This window comes from Perna viridis, chromosome 9 (genome assembly GCF_037379345.1).
Source record: "Perna viridis isolate PV_CMFRI_1.1 ecotype Kerala chromosome 9, ASM3737934v1, whole genome shotgun sequence".
Lineage (NCBI taxonomy): Eukaryota > Metazoa > Mollusca > Bivalvia > Mytilida > Mytilidae > Perna > Perna viridis.
Window position 1 is genome coordinate 32025330 of NC_142453.1, and position 19947 is coordinate 32045276.

At 33.5% G+C, this 19947-nt stretch overlaps 2 protein-coding genes across 3 annotated transcripts; both read left to right on the forward strand.

Moving 5' to 3' along the window:
- The first annotated feature begins 1200 nt into the window (after window positions 1-1200).
- On the forward strand, window positions 1201-19895 carry LOC148607842 (uncharacterized). Its single transcript, XM_088547267.1, has 3 exons — window positions 1201-1756; window positions 18914-18999; window positions 19353-19895. Exons 1-3 carry the CDS (start codon window positions 1734-1736, stop codon window positions 19577-19579), a joined length of 336 nt encoding a protein of 111 aa, XP_088403393.1. The 5' UTR covers window positions 1201-1733; the 3' UTR covers window positions 19580-19895.
- Window positions 3840-6928, forward strand: LOC148607843 (uncharacterized). Of its 2 annotated transcripts, none has more exons than XM_088547255.1 (2): window positions 3840-4773; window positions 6225-6928. In XM_088547255.1, the coding sequence occupies exons 1-2, from the start codon at window positions 4029-4031 to the stop codon at window positions 6497-6499; spliced, it is 1020 nt and encodes a 339-aa protein (XP_088403381.1). In that variant the 5' UTR covers window positions 3840-4028; the 3' UTR covers window positions 6500-6928. The 2 variants fall into 2 exon arrangements, with proteins under 2 accessions (XP_088403381.1, XP_088403380.1); XM_088547254.1 differs by having other exon boundaries at window positions 3852-5064.
- Window positions 19896-19947: the final 52 nt, after the last annotated feature.

Genomic DNA, 19947 nt, shown 5'->3' on the forward strand with positions numbered 1-19947 from the left:
GTACCCCTAAACATTGATGATTAAATCATTGCATGTATCTAACATTTGGCGTCTAAAGTGAAATAAAAAATAAAATAACACCATCAAATGGCAAGATAGAAATTGTAAAAAATAATTAACCTAAAATCACAATCAACTAACATACTTCACAATAAGAGAGTACAGAACACCTGCACCACAAGTGCTTTCATTCTCTCCTTTTCATGCATATGAATGAGATAGTTACTTCAATTGCAGTACAGGGTCTGTCAGGAAAAAAAATGGGATGGAATTCTGATTTTGAAAATATTTAAACTTAATTGCTGTGAAGATAGTAAGTCTTGACCTTTGACTTCTTTAGAATGATAAGTTAAAACCTGATTTAAGTAGCACTCCAGATGAGAGTCATGCAAAATGTTTTTCATGGTTGCAAAGCCTACATATTTTTATTTTTGATATTTTGTTTAAAATGTTATAGTAAACAGAAATTAACATGTGGCTTTTCATATAATCCTCCTTGTTCTAAGGATATAAAAATATATAGAATGTACTGCATACTTGCCAACATATAAATGATGAAAACCCTGACAATATTGGTGAGGGGTCTGGGGACCGAAAATAGTATTGTGACATCATAATTTACGATCAATTTAACACTTACGACTTCTTGTGAATTTGACGCCTGTTATTGGGAGACACTAAATATTTTATTATTTTTTTTAACAATTTAAGTCTTTGTAAGTGCTGTGTATATATTACATGTAGTTTGTCTGTAACAATGATAGATATTAATTTGAACTGTTAGACTTCTTGCATTTTCAAGGGGTGGAGAAATTAGCTTAGTATAGAATAGAAATAGAATAGACTTTTTTTGTTTTTCCTAATTACAGGTCCCATAAAAAACATATAAATCAAGTGCAATGATTGATGTAATTAAGTAAACAGTAACACATTACACAGTAGTATTTATGTATCATTATATAAACGTAAGCCTCATGTAGTCAGAATCAGAACCATAAAAACCACATAGGTATCAAATAACAGTATCAAAACATGTTCTTAGGTTTAAAGCCCCGTGCAGGTCCGGGTGTTGAAAGAATAGGCCTGCAGCAACGCTAAGCTTGTCGTATAAGGCGACTAAATAGTGCTCAGAAACCTAGCCGGGGGCTAGGCGCTCTGCCCACAGAGCAACTGGGATGTGTGCCCCAGGTGGTGGAATGGGGTACCCCTGGCATGTTACATGCTGGGGTTGTCAGGCTATAATACGGAAAACCTGACCGCAAACCATATTGGTGCACCGTGTTGGGAAAGATGCCACGTTCCTCGCACGTTAAAGAACCCTGCTGTGGTATTCGATAGGAGTAGGAACCTTTGCGCTCCGCCACAGGAGGCTAAATTGCCCGACCTTACCCACCCCCCTTTTTCCAGTGGCAATCGGAGTTTGTCGACCCTATTGTCCTTGTGTCCCATCTTTTTTTTTCTTTTCATTTCATGTCCATTTTATCATCCATTTCATGTTCATCGTCTGAATATAGCTGAAATATTGCTGCTCGGACGTTAAACCCCCAACAAACAAACAAACAATCTTAGGTTGAAATAACTACTAATAAATAATTTACCGATTTTCTCCATAATAGACAAGTTTTCTACATTCAATCGATTTCACCTCGGGTACTTTAATTTGTCGAATGGTTTTAGTGTCTGAATGGTGTTCGTAGAGGAGCACTCAAATAAATACAAATGTTCGGTTTTCTATGATGGACATAGACGTATTCAAGTAAGCATTTTTGTTTTCAAATACCTTCGAATATGTAGATTACAGATGTTTTGTGTCAAAACATGCATATAGTTGTCCTGTAAACTTGTAGTATTTTGATAATAGGTGAGAGCTGATCAATACACATACTCAATATAGAACAGGTTGTCTAAAACACTAAAATATGACTCGTGTTATAACTAGCATAAAATAGATATCCTTAATATAGGTTACCGCCTCAGTGGACTCAGTATAGCATGTTTGCTTCGAATGCGGGAGGTCGTCGATTCCACCCATGGCCGAGTCCCAATAAAAACTCACGGTTTCTCCGTCAAGCACTCGGGGATAGAGTGACGACTGGTTGGCTCAGGCCAGAAATATGTATCCGAGTGGGGTGACATGCCTACCTGCGGGCTGTTGCTTCTGTGAGCTAGCACATTAATATAGATCCGGCTCGTTGTGTCGGACCAGAACTAAGCAGGGTTCGTTAATCGTTCTTGTCCTGAAATGCATTAGATATCTGCATAGGACGTTCAACCATAAGCAATCAATCAATCATAGATGCAGCTATAGGATCTTATGGCATCACCTGAACACCGGCGTGTGAATCTTAACTCCGTTTCCCTTCTTGAAAGCAACTATAGACTGTTTTTCCATGAGGAAAATTTTTTTTTCGAATTGGCCTTGCAATTGATTGGAACGTTTCCTCTGGTCTTAAATTAGCAAATATGTGATTGGTATTTTTTTGGTAATCCATTGAAGATCAATCAAGAAATTGTAAATGAATTAATATTAATTTTCTTCAGAATGTTTAAAATTTGCGAATTTCAATTTTGAACAAAATTTCCTGCACAACTGAAGGATTCTTAGAAAAAATAATTATCCTTTGAAGCCCTTAAATAAAACGCAAACGTAAATATGTTTTTTTTTGCATTTACAAATAATAAAAATATCTATTTAATAAATTTCCAATCTTCTACATCTTTTCGGAATTAGACCATCTGTTGATTTAGTTTTACTGCTTCGGTGTTTCTAGAAAAGCAGAGGACGCTTACCCTACCGGTGCACCTGGTCCATGCTCCCAGTTTTAGTGGAGTCCGAGTTGCTCATTTACTTTTGTTACTTTGTATGTATTATTTTAGTTACTTTATGTACTTTGTCGTGTTTGTCTTTTTTCCATGTCTGGTCTTTGCCCCTGGATTACATTCTTTTGATTTCCACTAGAATCTTGGTTCCCTGGATTACTGCTTTTCAAACATTATTGAAGTACTAAGATTATTTATGACAGATATTGGGTAAGACGTATGATGTATGTAATGTGTTCTGTATTTTATATTTTTATTTTCTCGTGTGCAGAGTGGTCATTTCAAAACAAGAAGAACGGAAAATGTTATTTGTTTCAAATTTCATTAAAGCAAAATCCCGGTCTCTTTGTTATTACACTTGTACATGTATGTATATCTAAAAATACCCTAAATATCTTTTCAAGAAAGGCATTTTCCTTCTCTAAAAATTTCTCGCTATGATAATAACTTTCGCAAACGGTTGCAATGACTTAGTAGAAAAGTGGCCGATGAGCGAGTGCCGTACCCGCCAGCATAGCTGATGACGTGGTGGTCACACATGTAGTTGTAATACCGTAATATAAATTTCGAATATTTGTCAAAAGAATGACAAAAGTTTGCGGTGAAGTGATAACCCGCTATCATAACTGTCAAAAATGTGCAACCACATCGTCATTGTAATTTTCTTCTAAATGCTTCTTATTAAAATATATTTTTGCTCCGATATAGACGAATTATACAATTGCCTAACCACAATCAAAATTGAAACAACGCACTATACACAAAAAGACACTTTATCATTTGCAAAAATATAAACAAATGCATAAATATGTCAAAAAAATTCCACGAATTATATCATATGAAATGCATTTGACAGGTGAATATGTACACTCTAAAATATTTTAATCCCAACCAGCGAAATCTACATGCATGGAAAGAACTGTTATCTTTAGTAAACTGTTTACTGTATATTCTGGCACGAACTTCAAACGCATTATAAACCTTTCTTTAAAAAGGTATGCAACGTGTCCTTCGTAGGGTTTTAACCCGCTAAGACGGATTTATTTTCGCTTTTAATCAATGGGAGGTTTTGTATCATAATCCTTTTTGTTTTTAATTAGTAAACAAAGATTGATCCTGTAGTAAATATTACCATGTTTGAAAAACAAACATTTTAATTGATCGAAATAGTGTGAGGGGGAATGTGGAGAAAGACATAAGTTGTTGTAATGTCGAATAATTGGTTTGATGAAGCAATGACGCTAGAAAAAAGTGATAACATAAACAATCGAAAATTCAAAGGGAAAAACTATTATGAAAATTCTCTCCCTTCTCGACGAAATATTTTTAAACAGAGAGGACGTAACATAAAGGAACTTGACAATGGTTATGATGAAGATGATGAAGATGACGATGATGCAGACGATTTTGTCGGTAGAGGGCGTGTTAAGATACCACGTGTTCAAACTTCAGATGGACCTGAAGGCTGTAGTTGCTATCCGAAACGCAGCGATAAAAATCTTCCTTCCATGCTGTATGAAGGATTACAGTGTAAGCATACTGGACTTAAAGGGGAAACCCACGCTGGCGTGGCAAAGTTCTCCGGAAACTGGAAAGAGGAATATGAGGAAGCAGATCCAGAAAGCACAATGCCTCAAAAGACTAGCTACATTCTTGGTTACCCAAAACCAATAAATTTAGATCCAGGTAATTCAGAAGGAGATGAAAATTATGCCAATTCGTACGAAAACCAATTTGAAGTGGACAAAGGCGGTTTTAAACACACATCCAAACGCAAACCTGCAAGTCAAAGCAGCAGAAAAAATGTCTCTCGGAAAAGTAAAAAAGACCACGGTAAACCAGACGATGTTACACAAAAGACTAAAGAACCTAAACCGTTTGCAGGACTATTGGACGATATGGAAGAGGATGATGAAGAACCAGAAAGACCTGTTGCCAAACCAATATTAGAAGGTATAACTTTACCTCAAATCGGTTTCACACCGCCATCCACACCATCGCGAGATAAGTTGCGTTCTCATGACCGACAGTCAGCCAGGTCTGCAACGCGCTCATTACCACCATTGCCCGAAAGTCCCTTTTTATCGAACCGGGACGAAAATTCCAAAACACGTAGACACAGCATTATACAGGAAGATGATTATTCTACTGATGATGACGATATAGGTGGCGATGGGTACAGGAGAAAGCAGAAACATTCAAATATTGCAGAACGGGAATTTATTGGGCATTATTACGACGCAGGTAAGTTAATTTGCCTTGTCTTCTCTGTTCTCTATCTACTATCGAGGGCAAATCCATGGAAAACGATAACGGGGACACGAAATGGACAATTGTTTAAGAAACCAATCTACAAATAAAAGAAATAAAAGGTACTCACAAAAAGAAAAACGGACATCACTAGGGTTTACTAGAATCAGGTAACTCGGATGAAGTGCAATTATTGATTCTTGCAAGACACACAAAATATTGCTTGTTGTCTGGTCATTTGCCACAGTGGAAACGGACACTCCACATCGACAAATCAGGTCGTAATATTTTTTACAATCTTAATTTGTTGGCAAAAATCTTTTTCCCATCTTTGTAAGATGCTGATCCCCCATCTAGACAATCAGTGTAACAGTCACGATCGCAATACGACTATTTAGAGATAGGCAGATGATAAAATTTGGGAAATTAACATCATATATACAATGAAAACTGGAATTCAAGGACTGTATAATTTTTTCCTTCTGACGACTGGTTTTGGATGAAAATTCTCTGACACTAGTGAAAATAAAGCAGCAGAAAGAAGCACACAATTTGTTCCAATCGTGTTGCCTGTTGAAACACTACACCAAGTTATAACATACAGTTTATCATCGGATAACGGACTCGGCACAAGTCAAAGTGTTCGTTTATAGTTTGGGATCTCTTTGATTAATCAAATCTTTTGTCATGAAATAGATGTAATAATATCTGCCAGTTTCCATTAAACTACATTCCATCAACAACAAAAACTTCCACTTAAAGTATTCTTGATCTCTGGATAAAATCTCTGGATAAAATTTTGCTCTACAAAACTAATAGTTTATGAAACAAAATATAAAAAGAACATGAACATGTAGAGGTTCATCTACTTGACGTAGTGAGAAGATTGGTGATCTGAATCGAAGCAAAGCAATACGTTAGTTGCTAGACGAGTTTCCAAAATGTATTTGTTTTATTCCTACATTGATAAACATTGCACTAAACCAGGCATTATACACATTTAAACTAGACATTATATAGAATGAATATACAGATAAAAGGATGTACTGAAATAATGAAACATAAAAATACTCATAACATCGATCATTTTGATTTGCAACTATGTAACTATTTTCAAAGCCGCACTTGATTATTATTTTTTTTTTTAATTTTAGCGAACAAACGAACAAGGAGCTATGAAATAATACCAAAGTTTCGGAAAGGACTTGAGGAATGGAACGCTTACATTAACGATAGCAACCGACAAAACCAAATGATATCTGGCCTACAAGGCCGAAGGACTACGAATGGTAACTTTTATACACGGGGAAATTCAGCAGTATTAGAGGACGACGAATATGATGCAGACGAAACTGATTACGAAGACGACCCTAAAAAAACAACAAAACAACCACCCATAAAAGGAAAATGGCAGAAATTTAAAAAATAACAACACCGGTCGTTGTTATTTAATCCCTCTCTGGTATTTCACAGAATATTTTCAGTTATCTTTGTCATGGAAAGCTAAGCAAAAGGTCATCATTTTACAAATCGGCTTGGCGTTTTGTCTAAAATAACGAAAAGGTATATCATAAACGTTAAACAAAAAGGAAATGAGGTTGCTTGCTCATAGTTTGTATTATTTTCAAGGAACATCACAATCATGCTCAAAATTTGTTTCCATGTATTACAGAGTATGAAGCAACCATATGATTTTGATAAAAAGGTGCTTATTACTCCCATTCATACCGACAAGAGGACCACTTCATAAAACGTTTCAAAATAAAAGACATTCAGAAGTAGCTACACTTATGAACCATCTTTCGAACATTATAGGCAAGCTACTTTGACTGTAAAAGCAATAAAATAGTAAAATGAAGTTTTTGTTTGTTTTGTTTATGTGATGTGTAAACTTTTACTTCTGACCTGTATTTTTTTGAAAGGGCCAATGTAACTCGTTGAAGTCATGTATGATTGCTAACATACATTTTTTATTATCATACTTTCTTTTGTGTTTCTCTTTTGCTGATCATAACCTAAATCATATAACATGTATAAACGTCTACCAATTATTTACACATTTATCCAAACATAATTCATGTGTCTTTTTGGGTTCTTATATACAAACAAATCAATCTTGGAGAGGAGGAAGACCTTTAATTATTTATCGGTCTTTAAAATATGTTATAAAACACATGAAAAAAATATTTTGCAATAGTCTTGTGTAATGTACAATGATACTACTATCTTTAACTGGTGCAGAACTGTGGAAAATGAATAATAGGACTTCAATCTCCTATTATATAAATAATGAAAATGTGCATTTAACGGTTTATTCACATATTCCGAACATAATTCATGTCTTTTTAGGTTCTTATATACACACAAATTTGCTCAGTCTTGGAGAGGAGGAAAACGTAGTTGTTAGTTTAAAAAAAAAATGAAATAGCGTTAGGGATAATAGTGAAAATATCTAAAATGTTGAAACTTGAGCAAAGGTTTCCCTTCGTACAACATTCAGACACTTCAAATTTAGTCTCGTTGACTTTGACAACATTGATTTATAATGGATATATAGATTGTAAATGTTGGTATATAACCGGTGTTGAGATTCATCTTAATTTGTTGAACGATTTTCATGTATTGGAAAGTGGAGAATGATGAGTAACCAAATTTCGTAAACGATATCTCAACTGAATATAACAAATCGCACAACTTCGGTTTTGGGTCTCAACAACCTAACTATAATCAAGATTTTGATATAAAAAATTATCAATATCATTGCTTAATCGATTAGAACGTTAATATGTTTTCTGGCGTTGTGGATTTCACAAATCATGTTGTTTAACGCATACATCATTACTAAGTTTTACACCGGTTTAAGACAATTGACTTGTATATTCGTCTATTTTCACACTTCTGCTATAAAAGTCTTTCCGTCGATCATGAAATAGATATTCAACTTTTCAGCGGCGGTAATCTGGTTGAAAGATGATATATCGTCAAAATACAAAGCCATAATAGACATAAGAGGGAAGTAATTATTCTTTTCTCATATATGGTACTCTTAACGTTGTGTAACACGTGTTATGCTGTCTATATTACATGTGTATATTTGTTGAATACAAAAAAAATCAATCATATATCAAAGAATATATTGCAAATTACTGAAATTATAAGGAATAAGGCGAACGGAGTCAATTCACTTTTCTTGCTACTAGACTACAAGTTAGCTCTTAAAATCCTTTATCTTTGGAACAATAAAAGTCGTATTCGATAAATTAAGGTAATGACATGGCGTCTTGGTAGAAAGGTCTATGTCATCACTCCACAGTAGTTTAGTTTCGCATTTTTGGCTAGGGGTGAAACATGACATAAATGGAAACCGTTGGTTGCTATAGTGATTAAAAATGAAGAATCTATTGTTGATAAAACATTTTCTGTAAAAATGAGACTTTTAAAAGTATTTTGCAATGTTTTATATATTTTCAACGTTGAAAGGGCTTTTTTCAATGACAATTTGACTTCATTGTGAATGTGAAAGTAAGTAAATTTTTAACCATGCTAAATTTGATAAGTGGATTACAAAGTCAAATAGATCAAAATCTAACCGGCGATGCCCATATGAGGATGGGGTTTTCGAAGGAGAAAGTTTGGGCAGATTCAGGGGATGAAATAAAAATTTAAGATGTTTTGCGGAAAATTTGATATTTTGAAAATGTCTACGATTTACAGGATTTGCCTTTACGCCTATACGCAAATTTAAAAAAAATGCTCCGTGCATTTTTTTCTATATTAAAAACGGTAATAGTATCTAAAGTTTAATAATTTGATTTCAGATATAGCACGCTTTCTGATTGGATACAGAAATTGTCCATCATCTTATATACCAAATGTTGTTTTGTGACAAAAAATGAATGATAAGGAAAGACTGTATATATTATTTCGGTCTGTTTGAAATAATCTCAAATTCATTCAATTTTTGTAGTCATTCCTTGCCCCAACGATGCACCTGGTCCATCCTCATAGTTTTTAGTGGAATCCGTGTTGCTCATTGGCTTGTGTTACTTTTTATGTATTATTTAGGTGCTTTATGTTCTTTGTTGTGTTTGTCTGTTTTTCATGCCTGGTGTTTGTTCTTGGATTACATTCTTTTGATTTACGCGTGAATCTTGGTTCCCTTGATTACGTTTAAAGAAACCTTTTCGATTTCTGAGATTTTTTAAATGAAAATGACAAAAATAGCGGAAATTAATTTTACAAAGGAATTTAACTGAAGAGTCTGACTGAATTTGTTTCGATGTGAATAATTTTTAAAGTTCGATTTTATTTCTCACACTGATTGATTTAAACTGTTACCAAACTAAACTTATTAATTCGTGTTCCAACGTTGGTTTCCTACCATTTTAGCCAATTATCATTGACCTTTTGATAATGTGCACATGTTAATTCTAGTGGGATTTCTGTCAGCTTTTTAGATAGGTATCGATATGTAGAACACTCGTAAAGATATTCATACTCATCTATTGATATATAAATGTGCTCTGTATATAAATAATATGTTATATTAAAATATAATCAACGTATTCGAAAACAACGTTATTGTATTGTAATGCATTAGTACTAGGTGTGCTTTCCTATTTCAATACTCTTGACCTCATCTAGTTCGTGTATACAATTTACATTTATATTTAAGTCATTCGATCGATTTATTTGGTTCTAGTGCTGCTGCTGATATGTAACTAACTGAATACATAGTACAGCATGCCAAAATTTGCAATTTTATTTAGTATTATTGTATTTATAGAAAGTCACAGATAGACATATTATAATGAGTAGATCTAGATCTGTGTTTTGGGTACTGAATTAAAAACATGTTCTGAAAATAAGAACAATATTAGAGAAGCCTGTGTTGGTTAACATATGTCACAATGCACTACGTAATTACACATTTGTTTTTTTTTAAGAATTCCAAGGGTCATTCTAAATATTATATTAATCTTAACTTCGGGGTAGTATCAAAAACTGAATTCATTCGACAGGAACGGGACGAGTTAACATGATATCAATAGCAATCCAGATGCAATTTCGCTGTTTACAGGCATTCGCCAATTTTCAAGCTCATTATTCAGGCAAACTGTATGCTGCTATATGTTTGGTACCAGACGGATGAAAATGCATTCTTAGGGACATTAATCTTATAGTTAACAATGAACAGCATGACCGACAAATTGAATTATAGACCAATTTTAACTCATTATTTATATTAACACAGGCTTCTCAAAAATATTGTTCTTTTCAGAATATTTTTTTAAATTCAGTATCCAAAACACAGATCTACACAAAATAATATGTTATATACGACTTTCTATAAATACAATGATACTAAAAAGAATATTGCAAATTTTGGCATGCTGTACTATGTGCTCAGTTAGTTACATAACAGGAGCAGCATGACTTAAATTAAAATGTAAATTGTATACAAGAATTAGATGAGGTCAAAAATATCGAAATAGGAAACCACACATTATATTACAATACAATAAATAAAAAGTTTTTTTTTCGAATACGCTGATTTTATTTTAATATAATGTATTATTTATATACAGAGCACATTTATATATCAATAGGTAAGCATAAATATCTTTACAAGTGTTCTACATATCGATACCTATCTAAAAAGCTGACAAAAATCCCACTAGAATTAACATGTGCACATTATCAAAGGTCAATGATAATTGGCTAATTTGATAGGAAACCAATGTTGGAAACGAATTTATAAGTTGTTTAGTTAATGTTTGGTAACAGTTTAAACCAATCAGTAAACGTGAGAAAAATAAAATCGAAATTTCAAACTTTAAAAATAAATTTAGTCAGACTCTTCAATAAAATTGCTTTGTAAAATTGATTTCCGCCATTTTTGTCACTTTCATTTCGTTAAAAAATCTCAGAAATCGAAAATGTATTCTTAAGAGGAATCAAGCGAAACAAGATTCCAGCGTAAATCAAATGAATGTAATTCAGGAACAAAGACCAGACATGGAAAACAGACAAACACAACAAAGAACATAAAACACCTAAAACAATACATACTAAGTAACACGAGCCAATGAGCAACACGGACTGCACTAAAAACTGGGGTCATGGACCAGGTGCATCGTTGGGGTAAGGAATGACAACAAAAATTTAATGAATTTGAGGTTATTTCAAATAGACTGAAACAATATAGCAGTCTTTCCTTGTCATTCAATTTTTGTATCAAAATTCAACTAATAAAGGTTGACGACGTCAGTCACATAACAAATTTGATATATAAGATGATGGACAATTTTTGTATCCAAAAAGAAAGCGCGCTACATGTGAAAGCAATTTATTAGACTTTAGATACTATTATCGTTTTTGATATAGAAAAAAATTCACGGAGCATTTTTTTTTGCGTACAGGCGTAAAGGCAAATCCTATAAATCGTAAACATTTTCAAAGTCTGCTATAGACCCTTTTGTATTAAGTTGGTGAGTTTGCTCAATATACACTTCTGCGAGGTAAGGCTTGTTAGAACAGAAGATTCGCGGAAGTGTTTATGGAGCTTGCTGCTTATTGACTATCCCACAGTTAGCACAAAGACTTCTGTTTGGAAATGAACGATACTTTTTTTGGAATGAATTGCGTACAGAATAAATAATGAAATAGAATGACAAGTACATTTATTAACTCTATGTCTTGTTTTATTTATTTCCCGGAAGAGCAAATAACGAGCAACAATGCTTGCCCAATCAATACACATAGACCTTTCTACTAAGACGCCATGTAATTATTTTAATGTATTTGGTCTTTTTTGCAAATGTAGACAAATAATGGCGGCCAAGTTAAAATGTTTTAAACTTATCCATAAATTTAACATAAAAGGGTGTACCCTGCTCTAAGATTATTCTAATTAAAACAAACTAAGTTTTGTATAATAAAATTGATAGGGCCTATATTTCTTCATGAATGTATCTTAACAGATGCACGTGTGGAGTAAATCAGAAGTTTATACCAGAAGCGGTCTTTTAACAGAAATTAATAAATTGAGAAGTAAAATTTCTGTACACGTGATATTAGAATAATTGATCCACTTTTCTTTAGTCCTTTTGTCTGTGAACCACAGCTGATACTGATTTAAAAAAAAAGTTTTTATGATAAACCGATATAAACAGGTAGATCAAATTTCATTTTTATACGTCTTTCGCGCATTATTTCGGCTTAGATAATTTGTCTTTTTCGGGCAAAGCCACTTTTTGACATACATTGGAAGATGCAACATATAAACCAAGAATAACATGTTGTGACAGAGGGATTAAGAACTTAAATATAATTAAAGATGAGAAACCATTAATTGTGATTACAGTAAAATGCATTGAATATGTTTAAATTTAAAGTAAAGTTTCAAAAATATTACTACTAGGTTATCATTTTTGTTAAGGAATGTTTCTTAATTTTGAAATAGCTTTTGCAGAAAGTCGGGCTTTAATCAACACCCTTTCAGAAAGTCGCTCATTGATTATTCTTAGGGACGTACGTTATTATACTGTCTTCATCGTCTTTTTGTCCTTCAGTTTTTGTATTTTTGTTTATGACTCTAGTCTCTACTTTCATTCTACTTCGTTCACAATTCCATACTAGTAATTAATTGCCGAGACGATTAAAAGTGTCCGGTTCTGGTTATCTAAAGAGGAAAATATATATTTCATCCATGTTCCGATCGACGGAAAACGTTCGAAACGTTCAAAAAGTAAACATTGAATAAATCGTCCTCTTAAATATATTAAATAAAGTAAACAGTGATCACAATTAATGGTTTATCTTGTTTCATGTTTTTTCAATCATTAATCCTTTTGTCATAACATGAAAAGCTTGGTTTGTTTGTTGCATCACCAAATATATATCAAAAATTGGCTTCGCTCGAAAACATTATCTAAGCCGAAATAATATGAGAAAGACGTATACAGGTGAAATTTGATCTAAAGTGCAAGCAATTTTTTCAGTAGATTTCAAACCTGTTAATATCATATAAGTACATTTTTTATTCAGTATCAGCTGTGGTTCACACACAATAGGACTAAACACATGTGGACCAATAATTCTAATTTCACGTGTTCAGGGATTGTTACTTCTCAATTAATCTTAATGCTGTGACTATTTATCCATGAGTTTACGCCACACATATAAAGAAATAAATACTAGTGATCGACTGTTGCCTTCTCGACGTGATCTTACGGTTAATCTGCAATATTTGTTGACGTCACTTTCTTCAAACGTTTTTATTTGTTGCCTGTGACGTCACGCACGCTATTGCGACCGCGTTGAAATAAAACACCTATCTGAACTGCAAATGACTATTGTAAAACAATTACAATTGTGAATATGTGAAAGCTGTATGTGAATGCTGTATACTGTTGGAATCAGGACAGAATGATCCTTCTAATATTTTATAAGCATTGAAACTTTAAAATTTAAATGAAAAAAAAAATTCCACTATACACCCGGAACTTGCTGAACCTTTACCTGAATATGCCTCAAGTGTACATGTAATAAGGTGTTTGAAACTTTTTTTATTTTTTATAGCTGTGGCTAAGTTACATTGTAAAAGCTGTAAAACATTGATTTTATTTCCTTTCAAGAAAATATGGTGAATGAAACTAACAATTTTCATCCCCCAAACACAGTCGCGCGATCCTCGCGATCGAAGCAATCCCCCGTTTATCATTTGGACGAAGTGTGTTCAGTGTAGGTAAGAGTTAATTAATATTCATATTCAAGGTTATATTCCACGCTGTGGTGCACATGCATGTGCACATTTCATATAGCAATGATTATCAGATTAATTATTCTTTTCGATTTTCTAAAAAATGTTTAAGCTGTTTCAAATAATTTAAAATATAAACCTACCAATCATATAATTATTGCTTATTTCGCTATACTGAATACACGTTTCAAGGATCGAGCATACATATAATTCCCCTTTAACGCAGAAACGAAAAGTGTTGCCAACATTGAGAGATAAATTGTCGAATTCCGACGTTACCGTACATGTTGCAATAGCGTGTGTAACGTCTGTGTCATGGGAAATGAAAATTTTAACAATTTCTCTTGTATTTTACATTGAACTGTTTAATGACTATCATTATTCTACAATAATTGTTATTTGATTTGTAATGTGTGTAGCAAAACTTATGATTAGTTGGATGTAACAATTAAATTAAAAGCAATGTTTATAATATTGAACTGATTATACGAAATAATCTTTATTATCAAATAAACTAAATAACAACCAATGGTCAATTCTTTTTCCCATGACCTTTGACACACAATGATGATTTTGGTCTATCTGATTTTTGTCATATCTTCCAATACCTGTCGAATATTGGCCCAAAAATGAAACATTAACTAAGTCGAAATAATGCACGGAAGACGTATACAGGTGAAGTTTTATCATGTCGGCATTTTTTCTTTAGATTTTAAACCTGTCTATATCGGTTTCTCTTATGTATTTTTTTAAAATCATTATCAGCCGTGGTCAACATAAGATAGAACTAAGAAAAAAAGGGACAAAATAATTCTAATTACACTTGAATAAAAATTTCTACTTCTAATTTAATCTTAATGCTATGACTCTCTAGGCACGAGTTATTTTAATGGACCGCTCCTAAGATAAACTTCGGACTTACTCCACACATCTTTTAAGATAAATCCATAAAGGAATAGGCGTTCTGAATTTTACTCCTCGAAAGAGTAATCAGTGGACTAGGTGCACCGGTAGGGTAACCGGTATCAAAAGCTTAATTTGATTTAATTAGAATAATCTTAGAACAGGCTACACCCTTTTGTATTAAATTTTGATATAAATTGACAAGATTTAAAACTTGAACGTATTTGTCTATATTCGCAGTAAAGACCCATGCAGTATTATAAGGACAAAGTCCCCCCCCCCCACCGCATTACTTCTGTCTAATGATATTTGGAATAGAAATGAATGTTAATGATCGACTGCTGCCTTACGGTAATCTTCAATATTTGCAATAAAAAATCATACATTATTATAAGGTTAAAGATTTCCCCCACATTGCGCAAGTATAATAATATAACACATTAAACTGCTGCCTTCTCGCCATGATCTTACGGTTCATCTGCAACATTTGTTGATGTCGCTTTCTTCAAATGTTTTTTGTTCCTTGTGTCATGAGAAATTTGGGAAATTTCATAACTAGATTGGATATTGAGCATGTTTCCGAATTGGGTTCATTAAAAAAATATCTGGCCTGTTTTTCCATATGTACAATTTTATTAAACTTGATTATAATGTAATTCTTGTATTTTGCTTTCAACTGTTTAATGATTTTCACTATTCTGCAATTATTATCTTAATTCAATTTGATTTGTATAATGAAACAAGTTTTCTGATTGGTTGATTTTCTTAAACTGCATAACCTGACTCCGTATTGTGGTGTCATTTAGATATTTAAAATTAAATTATAAGCAATGTTTATAATTTTGAACAAATTATACGAAATAACATGGTCAAAATGAAGAAACATTCCTTAACAAAATGATAACCTAGTAGTAATATTTTTGAAATTTTATTTTAAATTTGAATATATTAAATGAATTTAACTGTGATCACAACTAATGGTTTATCTTCTTCAATTCTATTTAAGTTCTTAACCCTTCTGTCACAACATGTTATTCTTGGTTTATTTGTTGCATCTCCCAATATATGTCAAAAAGTGGCTTCGCCCGAATGAGAAAAAAATAACTAAGCCGAAATAATGCGCGAAAGACGTATGAAAATGAAAATTGATCTATCGTGCAGGCAATTTTTTTCAACAGATTTCAAACTTGTTTATATCCGTTTATCATGAAAACATTTTTTAAAATCAGTATCAGCTGTGGTTCACAGACAATATGACTAAAGAAAAGTGGATCAATTATTCTAATATCACGTGTACAGAAATTGTTACTTCTCAATTCATTAATATCCGTTAAAAGACCGCTTCTGGTATAAATTTCTGATATACTCCACACGTGCATCTGTTATAGGCCTTATCAATTTTATTATACAAAACTTAGTTTGTTTTAATTAGAATAATCTTAGAACAGGGTACACCCTTTTATATTAAATTTAGATATAAGTTGAAAACATTTAAAATTTGACTGCCATTATTTGTCTACATTCGCAATAAAGACCCATACATTATTACAAATTTAAAGTTTTTCCCCCGCATTACTCCTGTATAACAACATAACACATTAAACTACAGCATTCTTGCCATGATTTTACGATTCATCTGCAATATTTGTTGATGTCGCTATTTTTTTTTTGCCTGTCTTATGAGAAATTATGGAAATTTCATAACTGGATCGGATACTGAACAAGTTTCCGTATTTGGTCCATTAGATAAATATCTTGTCTGTCTTTTGGAATATGGTCGTGGATTTAAAAAATTTCTGGCCCACACAAACCATTTTACTGCGATTGCAAACCACAGTTTTGCAAACGCTGTAAAATGGTTTACGTGGGCGAGACCTTTTGGGGATTAGATGATCGTTTTGTAGAACACAAACAAAGCATCACCAATGGTAAGGATTATCCAGTCGTTGGACATTTTTGGGAGGCAAACTACAGCGCTGACGACATGAAAGTAAATGTTCTTTTGGATACATGTTCCGGTGAAAAAAAGCAACGAAAGCTCCTAGAACAACGTATCATCAGCTTTCTTTGGACTGCCTATCCCCTTGGAATATTAAAATCCACATTATTTAGTCTCCATAAGCCAGGTTTCAATTGCGTTTAGGGATCAACAGTATTCTCCTCAATACTTAAAACCGCTGACGAAGGTCGTAAGGACGAAAATTTGGGCTCATATCCTTAATATTTTTACGATTATGTATATTTTATTCTATTTTGTTCCTTTTTGTCTTTTATGATTCATTTTTAAATTATTCTAAAAAAAAAGGGATAAATTGTAAATGTATGTTTTTTTTTAAGTTAACATCGTTAGAGGGTGCATATATATGGCTGTATTACTATATTTAATAATATTATAGCTCACATTAAAATGAAGGAATTCTGATTGGATACTAAGCCGGGTATATCCCGCTATGTATAAAGCTGTAGCCGTTTGCATACGATTTTTCATTTTCCCGTTGTGAGCCTCATTACAACTGGCCGTTGTCAGTAAGTCAATACAGTATTTTAGTTCGGATCTCATTCCTGTAAGGGCTAGCTTGCTCGATTTGCTTTGTGTATTCACTTACATTGACAAATCAGTGTCAATTAAATGCAATACAAAATATTAACTACTGACCCATTTAAACGAAACAGATTCTCACTTGAAAATAATAATAATAATAATAACAATAATAAAACAAACAAACAAAAATAAACAAAAAAAAAAACCAAAAACAAAAACAAAACAAAATTGCGCGATTAAATACCCGATGTACATGTATGCATTTATATTGAATGTTCAAACACTTTAGCACAATGAGAAAAAGAAGTTCAACTTCAATCGAGGCAGATTCTTTCAATGAAGTAAAAAAGAAAGAACCGTATTATTCAGCAAGCTATCAAAAAAAAAAAAAAAATGTTAAGAAAGTTGCATTTGAACTATCAAAAAACCGTGGATAAAGACAGAAAAAGTTGTCTGAGAACTTACGCAAAACTGCATCCAAGAACCGGAGGGAAGCCAAATAGAGACGAGGGGGGTCAACAACAGAAACTGTCATTATTCCAAGATAAACTAATGGGAATTATAGGAGAAACTACTATATCAGTAACCACGCCTTTTCTGGTCTTTGACCCCGTGCAGGTCCGGGTGTGAAAAGAATAGGCCTGCAGCAGCGCTAAGCTTGTCGTACAAGGCGACTAAATAGTGCTCAGAAACCTAGCCGGGGGCTAGGCGCTCTGCCCACAGAGCAACTAGGATGTGTGCCCCAGGTGGTGGAATGGGGTACCCCTGGCTTGTTCCATGCTGGGGTTGTCAGGCTATAATACGGAAAACCTGACCGCAAACCATAGTGGTGCACCGTGTTGGGAAAGATGCCACGTTCCTCGCACGTTAAAGAACCCTGCTGTGGTATTCTCCCGGAGTAGGAACCATAGGGCTCCGCCACAGGAGGCTAAAATGCGCGACCTTACCCATCCCCCCTTTTTCGAGTGGCAATCAAAATTTGTGGGCCCTATTATCCTTGTGACCCATCCTTTTTTTTTTCTCATTTCATGTTCATTTTATCATCCATTTCATGTTCATTGTCTGAATATAGCTGAAATATTGCTGCTCGGACGTTAAACCCCAACAAACAAACAAACAAAATTTTCTGGTCTTTGTCCCTGGATCACATTCTTTTGATTACCGCTATAAACTTGGTTCCCTTGATTACTTTCTTAGAGGATCAAAAGAATACACATCTGAGGCCATGTCAACGAAGCTTTATTGGGAATAGGACGTGTCTTAAGATGGTCTTAGGACATATCTTTTTCCCAAGTAATGTCAACAAAAGTCTCCTAACTTAAGATACGTCATAAAATTTGCCATTAAATTAGAATACCCCGATAGGTAACGTAAGATGATCTTAGGATACGCCTAAAACTTAAGATAAACTTAAACTGTCATAAATTGAAAGAAAAGCAACAAACATGGCCGCTGTATTTGTACATCTCAGACATGTTTTTAGAGATAGAGATAACCCATTAGATTAATATTTTCATGTCCTCTGTTTACGGCATTTCCTTTATGGCAAATATTTTCTTCTACACCTTCGTTTTGCATCATAAGAAATAACATTACTCTGTTAAATGTTGTTGCCTTATTCTTCTTAATTTCAGCCAACATGATTTGAATTACAGTTTCCGCAAAATGTGGATTCCTTTTCTTACTACTCATGATTCGTACAGCAAAGTGGGAATTAAAGGTAATCATATCGAGTTTTATTTTCGTAGTACATGTATGACCTGTTTTTCCAACTTCCCAATTTTTACCTTGATATTGCCATTTTAATACGGACTTTTCTATTGACTATTGCCCAGAGTTTATCAGTACGGTAATTAGTTATCCTTTTGGAACGCAATAATCAAATGAAGAACATACTAATATGGTTTAATGAGTAACCTCGAATTGATAACTGTGCAAATGTGATTGGTCGCAGAAACCGCATAACTTCCTAGTTAACAATAGTAAAGAGGTGTTTTGCCTTTAATCGGACACATTATTTTCATTTCACACTAATTTTGACTACAAGTACTCATAAGTACGTGTATACTGCAGGGCCCGTTCCAGTAAATTTGAAAAGTAGGGATGCCAGCCGAGGTTCCTCAGAGAAGGAGGGGTGTCAGCCAAGGTTCCTCAAAAATGGAGGGGTGCCAGCCGAGGTTCCTCAGAAAAGGAGGGTTGCCAGCCGATATTCCTCAGGAAAGAAAGGGTGCCAGTCGAGGTTCCTCAGAAAAGGAGGTGCAAGGATATTATTTGCCATTATTTGTCAATTTTACACGTGAAAAAGGCAAATTTTCCAATAAAAATGGGAGTACAACCCGACTGCATTCCTTTGAGGATATACCACTGTATTGAGTATATTCCCGGATACTATTGAACTAGACACATGATACGATACTATTATTAAAGATTATAATCAAGCATTTGTTTACTTCCTCCAGATAAAAAAAATCTATACCACAAAGAATGCATGGCAAAGACAACTATTAACAAGAAATAGCAAGCAACGAAGACTTTTGTAAGCTCTTTTATAAACCACGAGTAAAGGAGAAAATTGATATCCCATTCAGTAAGGAAATCTACCACCATTTTCCTTTCAAATAAAAAAAAATGCTTTTGATATTAGGAAATGTCTAATATTTCTTCAACA

Bases quoted from the DNA above. Each gene is read 5' to 3' on its own strand.
- LOC148607843 (XM_088547254.1), top strand. From the start codon at position 4,029: ATGTCGAATAATTGGTTTGATGAAGCAATGACGCTAGAAAAAAGTGAT. The intron at 5,065-6,224 runs GTAAGTTAATTT...TTTTAATTTTAG, and splicing joins TGGGCATTATTACGACGCAG to CGAACAAACGAACAAGGAGC.
- LOC148607842 (XM_088547267.1), top strand. From the start codon at position 1,734: ATGATGGACATAGACGTATTCAA. The intron at 1,757-18,913 runs GTAAGCATTTTT...TCTTAATTTCAG, and splicing joins ATGGACATAGACGTATTCAA to CCAACATGATTTGAATTACA. The intron at 19,000-19,352 runs GTAATCATATCG...TGTATACTGCAG, and splicing joins CAGCAAAGTGGGAATTAAAG to GGCCCGTTCCAGTAAATTTG.